The sequence below is a fragment of the Apodemus sylvaticus genome, chromosome 17 (assembly GCF_947179515.1).
Source record: "Apodemus sylvaticus chromosome 17, mApoSyl1.1, whole genome shotgun sequence".
NCBI classification, from domain to species: domain Eukaryota; kingdom Metazoa; phylum Chordata; class Mammalia; order Rodentia; family Muridae; genus Apodemus; species Apodemus sylvaticus.
The window spans coordinates 78,669,998-78,678,098 of record NC_067488.1 but is presented as its reverse complement, the minus strand read 5'-3'; the positions used below and the strand labels follow the sequence as shown (position 1 = coordinate 78,678,098).

Sequence of the window (8,101 nt, the reverse complement as noted above, 5' to 3'; positions counted from 1 at the left end):
ATCCTTTGTAGGGCTGGTTTGTGCAAAGATATTGTGTAAATTTGCTTTTGTCATGGAATATCTTGATTTCTCCATCTATGGTGCTTAAGAGTATTGCTGGGTATAATAATTTGGCTGGCATTTGTGTTCTCTTAGAGTCTGCATGAGCTCTGCCCAGGATCTTCTAGCTTTCATGGCCTCTGGTGAGAAGTCTGGTGTAATCCTGATAGGTCTTCCTTTATATGTTACTTGGCCTTTTTCTCTTACTGCCTTTAATATTCTTTCTTTGTTTAGTACATTTGGGGTTTTGATTATTATGTGATAGGAGGTATTTAAGTTCTGGCCCAATCTGTTTGGAGTTCTGTAGGCTTCTTGTATATTCAAGGGCATCTCTCTCTTTTTAGGTTAGGGAAGTTTTCTTCCATAATTTTGTTGAAGATATTTGCTGGCCCTTTAAGTTGTAAATCTTCACTCTCGTCTATACCTATAATCCTTAGGTTTCGTCTTCTCATTGTGTCCTGGATTTCCTGGGATGTTTTGGGTTACAAGCTTTTTGCATTTTGCATTTTCTTTCAATGTTGAGTTCATGGTTTCTATGGTATCTTCGGCATCTGAGATTTTTTTTCTTCTATCTCTTGTATTCTGTTGTTGATATTTGCATCTATGGCCCCTTATTTCTTCCCAAGGTTTTCTATCTCCAAAATTGTCTCTCTTTGTGATTTCTTACTTGTTTCTACTTCTGTTTTTAGATCCTGGATGGTTTTGCTCAGGTCCTTCACTTGTTTGTGTTTTCCTGTAATTCTTTGAGACCTTTGTGTTTCCTTTTTTTTTAATGACTTCTGCCTGTTGATGCAAGTTCTCCTGCATTTCTTTAAGTGATTTTTGCATTTCCTCCTTATTGGCATTCTATCTTTTGACCCATTTTCTTCTGAATTTCTTTAAGTGATTTTTGTGTTTCCCTTGTAAGACTTCTAACTTTTGATCCATTTTCTCCTGTATTTCTTTAAGAGATTCATTTATGTCCTTCTTGTGTTCTTCTAACAGCATCATGACTAGTGATTTTCAATCCAAATCTTTTTTTTTTTCTGGTGGGTTGGGGGTATCCAGGACTTGCTATTGTTAGAGAATTGGGTTCAGATGCTGCCATATTGCCTTGATTTCTGTTAGTAATGTTCCTACGTTTGCCTTTTGTCATCTGGTTATCTCTGGCGTTAGTTGGTCCTGTTGCCATTGGCTGGTGCTTGACCCTCCTAAGAGCCCATAGGGCTATTTCTGTGCCACTGGATGACTGGGTTTCCCCTGGCACAGATTGCTGAAGTGCTGCTCTACTCTGCAGCCCTGGTGTGTCCTGCCCCAAGCAATGTTATACTTGGGTTTTCTCTGTGAATCAAACCTGGTGCTGCCCATCTGCTCCGTCAGGGAGGGAACATGGCAGCAGGGATCCAGCAGGCACCCCTCATGGCACAGGACCCATGCCTGGCTGGCACACAGAAGAACCTTAGATCTACCCAGGTCCTGGGTGTAGGCAGCAGCCTGCCTGCACCTTGGCGGTCTTCTTCCCCAGAGAACTTAGACTCTGAATATCTCGGTACCTGGGGAGCTTGTTCTGTCCGATCGGGAGCAAAGATGGTGGTGGGGAACACCTCCACTCTCCGACTTCCCAGTAGGGCACAGGACCCACGTCTGTCTGGCCCCAAAAGAACTGCCCATCTGCCCAGGTCCTGGGTGCAGGTAGCAGCTCACAGCTTGGTGGGCTGCATCCCCAAAGGTCTTAGACTCAGAATATCTTGGTACCTGGGGCCGCTTGTCCTGTCTGACTAGGAGCAAAAATCGCGGCAGGGGAGGTGATATTACTCATGAGGAGATGTGTCCTCCCACACCACTTAATCAAGAAAAAAAAAAAACAAGTTTGCCCACAGTTAATCTGGTAGGCCCATTTTCTCAATAGAGGATCCCTCTTTCCAAATAACTATAGCTTGTGTTAAGTTGACATAAAACTCACCAACATAGTTTTTTACTCAAGGAACCCTGGGCATCAGGAGCATATCTAACAGCTATGATTTAATGATTTAAGAATGTGGATAACACTGTCAGTATACCTACTCTTATTTCTCTCCAACAGACTCCCCATATGAAAATATATCCCTGTGATATTCAGGTTATGGAACCTTTAAATTATGCTCCGATTATATACAGACAACAAATTATATCAATAAAGGCAACTATATCCATGAGAATCAGGTCTTTAGTCTTGCTCAGAGTGAGAAATTTATTTTCATTTGCCTCACAATCCTAGTTCAGAATGTGACTTGATAGCCTCATATTAAAGACCTACCTGTACAGAAACAGTGATTATAATGCAGTTTCCCAGAAGATTTTGCTCTTGGTCACTCTCATGCCTGATGATAATTGCCCTATTAGGAATATAGGGATCCCTAGGCCCCAGTTTAGACTGATATCATTTCCTGCTGTAGTGACACACTTCAGTGTGCCAGGACTCTGTACAAGGCACTAACATATGATATTTGGCCTTAAATTCTAAGATTCTTTTTAAGAATGTAATTTCTGGAAATCATCATCTTCTCAGCCTGGGAAAGTAAATGAAAGGATGAGGGGACAAAAGTTTCAGAGGTGAGGAAATAATATCCATACATTTTTCTTTTGCTCATCTGTCTGTACTACAAAATCACTAGCTAAGAAAACAATCTTATTTTCATTAACTGCCAAGTCAGCTTTCTTTAAATGATTCAGCTAATGATTAACATTTCTCTTATGCTAAGCATTTAAAGTGTTTAAAGTGTTTCTGATTAATATAGCAAATTACATTTGACTATAAAATTGGATTTGAAATACTTCATATTTTATAGTTACCTTTAATCTGAAAAATATACATTCAGCAATATATCTCTATCTCTATCTCTATCTCTATCTCTATATATACATATATAACTCCTGTATTTGGAAGGATTTCTTTGTGGCTTATATTTCTTCAATTCTTTCCAATTTTACATTTTTCTGAAGAACAAAAAATGTGAAGTTCTTTCTGATACAGCAATAGTGTTGGATGTGTATGGGCTACTGAAGAGATAGTCTATGGTTCGTTGTGCTCATGTATATGTACAGTAACTATATTTCCTGGATTTTGAATGATTGTCTTTTTGGAAAGACAAAGAATAAAAAACATTGCATTCTTATTAAATACTTACATTTAAAATGTGAGTAAAATAAGATGTTCATGCCCTCGAGCTTCTCAACAAGGTTGTGTTAAATAAATATATTTGGACATGATGACGATATCAGAGGAAAATCTTGAAAATATGATATATAGCAGTTGCTATTCAAACAAATACTCTAACATATCTGTGAAATTTTATTTTACATCACTATAATATTAAAATATGGTTTTATACCATTTTTGAGGAAATTCAAGTACACTGACTGAAGAATGTGGAGAGCACAAAGTTAGGGACGAAACACATTTGTTTTTCTTTCTTTCTTTTCTTTTCTTTTCTTTTTTTTTCTTCAAGACAGGGTTTTTCTGTTTAGCCCTGGCTGTCCTGGAACTCACTCTGTAAACAAGGCTAGCCTCGAACTCAGAAATTCACCTGCCTCTGCCTCTCAAGTACTGGGGTTAAAGGCATGTGCCACCACCACCCAGCACACATTTGTTTTTCAACAAATATGTATTAATGAATGAGTTCAGGTTCTCGAATCTGAATTCTGTGAATGTATGACATGCAAACTCTTGTCCAGGGATGAATTTTAATATGTAGATTCTGTTGGAGAGAAATTAGTGCTGCTACTTTAATAGTGTTAGCCACATTCTTCGATTTTTATAAATTTAATTAAAAATTTTACATTTTAAGTTTATTTTTCAATAAATGTGAATATATTAACATATAAATGTAAGCTTTGAATTAGATAATTTATGAAACATTATGTTATCACACAGTATATTTAATAGATGCCTTTAGCAACATTTGCTAGTTAAGAAAGGAAAGTGAGAAAGGGTAAGAATTTAATAAAATAGTAAAGATATCAGCTTATTAAAAGTACATTTATGTCTATTCTGTTGTTTTAAAATAATCATTCATTTTAGATAACAAGAAAATGATTAAAAATAACATTTATGCTCATTAAATGTTTCCTTCCCCTTTTAAGACATGTGGTCTACTCTGTGAAAGTGGGCTCATGCACAAATTTGCATGGTTACAAACAAAGCAACTGAGGTTTCAGGAGGGATGCTTAGTGGCTGACAGTGCTGCTAGGCAGATGTTCATGTGGAAATAGTACTGACACGTGGATAGAAGTTGGCAGGTATAACTGAAATAGTTTTATGGAGAGACACAGGATGAATAAAGAAGTTAAAACTTGATTTGGTAAGAAGTAACACAAGTGGGATATCATCCTGAAAACAGAAAAGAAGACAAATATTTTACAAAACCCTGAATTGATTGATAGTGTATGAAGTTGATTACTTTTTATAAATAATTTTACATTGCTGAACGTCCTATTTTTATGACTATAAGAGGTTAAGTAATGAAGAGTTATAGACAAAAGATAAGTGATCACCTGTAAGGCTTCCTATCTAGGATAGTCATGAAAAATCTTAGATAAATAATCAAATTAAATAGGAAATTAAGGGTTTTAATCCAGATACAATGTACATTTCTATGAAAATGGTATCATATAGCACAGAATCATGTACGATGTAAACACAAATATTTAAAGGATCTATGTAAAGTAAGAAATCCATTAGACTTATATCCCCTGTTGCTTGTATACTATGAAACTAAAATAATAAGGGAAATAGTTAATAAAGCACAAGTTCAAAGAGAGGGCTATTAAAAATGAAAAATTGAGACATAGGTACTGTATCCTAAAAAGAAAATGCACAATGCTGACACAATTTTACAACACTCTAAAATTATTCAAAACTAACAAGAATACTCTACATTGATTGTTAAAACACTCCAGACTGCCTGTTACCATATTATAAGAAAAATTCTGGCAAAAAAAACCAGTCCATGCATGATATCTAACAGTTAAGTCATTGCGGTTGTGCACTTTGTTCTTAGCATGGTGCTTTTTAAAATATAAATGTAAGGTAGAGAAATAGAATAGCTTACAAATTCTCATTTAAGGTAGAGAAGTACAGTATCATGTCCTTTTATTTTTTTCCTCCCCAAATGCATCTTTGTTACTTTTCCTATGGACACAATTGGATACCTCCAAAGACCTTGTTTATATCTTTGCAATCTCTCTTTCTACCTGTTGCTGATAGTCTTACAAGGTGGGGAAGAAAAAGGCAAATTTCCTGAAAGAACAATTGAGGCAACTTAGAAGAATTGGGCAATCATTGATTGTTGAGTGTTTTCTACATGTTCTGTTTTACAGCTCTGAGCCTTTCTGGAACATTTTTTTCTTTACTTTTTGAGATTGTAATATAATTAGATCATTTACCCATTCTCTTTCCTTCCTCCATATCCTCCAATATACTTCTCTTATTCTCTTTCCAATCCATGGCTTTTCTTCATTAATTATTACATGTATACCTACATTTACAAATGTCTATGTGTATGTGTGAGTGTGTGTGTGAGTATGTGTATCCTGCTCAGTCTGTATAATGTTACTCCTATGTGTTTTTAGGACTGGACATTTGGAATTGCTTAACCAATTGGTGTCCACTTCCCTGGGTAAGACAATTTCTCTCACCTCATTCCTTTGTCGTTTGTAGTTCTATGTGTAGCTCTGTACCTTTAACAGTTCTCAGTGTACTCTGTATTCTTTGACTTTCCTCCTTGAAGAACCTCAGTCTGTCTGTCTGTCTGTCTGTCTGTCTGTCTGTCTCTCTCTCTCTCTCTCTCTCTCTCTCTCTCTCTCTCTCTCTCTCTCTCTCTCTGTGTGTGTGTGTGTGTGTCTCTCTCTCTCCCTGTCTCTCTCCCTCCTGCCTTTCCCCTGTATAGAACATATCCCATCTTCTACTTCCTTTAGAGTCCATGTCCCTCAAGAGGATTTCTGATCACATTACATTGCTCTTTATCTAACATGTATTTCTGCACTTGTTACCCTCCTTTTTGTGAGTAGAGTGATGAGAATTAACAAGAGCTTGGGTGGTGATTTCATCCTGGTGGGCTTCTCTGATCAGCCACAACTTGAGAAGATCCTCTTTGTGGTGGTGCTGATCTCCTACCTCCTGACACTGGTAGGCAACACTGCGATCATCCTCATTTCCTGTTTGGATTCTGCGCTCCAAACACCCATGTACTATTTCCTTACCAACCTCTCTTTCGTTGATATCTGCTTTTCAACCAGCATTGTTCCTCAGCTGCTGTGGAACCTCCATGGCCCAGCCAAGACAATTACTGCCACAGGCTGCGCTATTCAGCTTTATGTGTCTCTGGCTCTGGGGTCCACTGAATGTGTCCTCCTCGCAGTTATGGCATTTGATCGCTATGCTGCTGTTTGCCGACCACTTCACTATGCTACAGTTATGCACTCATGGCTCTGCCAGTCTCTTGCAGGAGTGGCATGGTTGAGTGGAGTGGGCAACACACTGATTCAGGGCACCATCACCCTCCGCCTGCCTTGCTGTGGGAACCACAGGATTTATCACTTCATCTGTGAAGTTCCTGCCATGATCAAGATGGCCTGTGTAGACTTTCATACCAATGAAGTGGAGTTATTCATGGCTTCCTTGGTGTTACTCCTCCTTCTCCTGACACTCATCTTGGTGTCATATGGATACATTGCCCAAGCATTGATGAGGTTAAGGGCAGCTCTAACCTGGGGTAAAGCTCTTGGAACCTGTGGATCCCACCTGGTGGTAGTAGTACTATTTTATGGCACAATCATTGCTATCTATATCCAGCCTAACAGCTCCTATGCACACAGTCAGGGAAAGTTTATCACCCTTTTGTATACCGTGGTTATTCCTACTCTAAACCCCCTCATTTATACTTTAAGAAACAAAGATGTAAAGGGAGCTTTGAAGAGGTTGGTAAGGAAAGATAACAGCACTGGAAAGAAAATTCTTTCCAGGTAGAGATGTAGATCTGTCTGTCCTCACAAAAATAAAGGTGCTGATCTAGATGCATTACCCAGGGTCACCATGAGACCCATGCTCTAAAACTAAACTCACCAGCCTCTCTGGATTGCTCCAAGCCAGGAAACTACTCCCCTAATTATCATACTCAGAGATGCCCCATCTAGACCTGACAATCAGATTAACTAATAAATTGAAAACAACATTTGCTGTTGTCAAGACTCCTGCAATTCTTTTCTTTTACTTTCTTAATGATCACTCTTTTATTAAGAATTTTCGTTCTTATTAGATTAAGTATGTCTACTAGTTTATCTCTTTCATATAAAGATAAAGTATATTCACAGCTAGCTAGAAGTCGTTGAGGTATTATTTCCTAGGATGTTTTTGTGAACCCAGTGAAATATGGCCTCCTATATCCTTGGACCAATGTCCTTTGTTAATGTTCTAATCTAAAATAGACACTTGGGTTTTCCCTCACTGGTCTACTCCAGTGGCTCTATTAGTGGAGTTTTGTTAATTTTTACATCCAGTGCTTTTGCTAAGTGAGATTTTCAATAACATTTCAATTTTTTCTACCTAAGTATTTTCATTGGATGGTGCTTCCTGAGCTTTGATTTCTTAGATTTTATTCAGAATATTAGGTGATTCTTATCATATGATCTTAGGAATCCAATTCATCCTAGGCTAAACCAGACATGAAATTTGAGCCTAATCTGTTTGGAGAGAGAGGAGAGAGAGAGAGAGAGAGAGAGAGAGAGAGAGAGAGAGAGAGAGAGAGAGAGAGAGAGACCCTTTGAATATTCTAATGTCTGTAGTGAATATAATTTTCCTATGGAAAATGTAGGATGGAGAGAGTCTGAGTTATTTGTGCTTATGATTTTTAATGGAATCTTCTTCATGCTTCTGTGTTTCCACTATGATTAATCTTACTGATAGTGAAAATCTTCACAGTTTCACAGCATTCTGATTTTTTTTTAAATAAATATCTGTTGTACGCCCAATATTTTTCAGTATCTGAGAAAACAAATTGATGTAATAAAGTCAATCTACTACACCATTATTTCCTGTAGGTATTTT

At 37.6% G+C, this 8,101-nt stretch overlaps 1 protein-coding gene across 1 annotated transcript; it reads left to right on the top strand.

Moving 5' to 3' along the window:
- Positions 1–6,070: 6,070 nt before the first annotated feature.
- On the top strand, positions 6,071–7,024 carry LOC127668142 (olfactory receptor 2G3-like). The gene has a single exon (XM_052161566.1). The coding sequence runs from the start codon at positions 6,071–6,073 to the stop codon at positions 7,022–7,024; it is 954 nt and encodes a 317-aa protein (XP_052017526.1).
- The last annotated feature ends 1,077 nt before the right edge of the window (positions 7,025–8,101 follow it).

Coding starts and splice junctions, on each gene's coding strand:
- LOC127668142 (XM_052161566.1), top strand. CDS start 6,071: ATGAGAATTAACAAGAGCTTGGGTGGTGATTTCATCCTGGTGGGCTTC.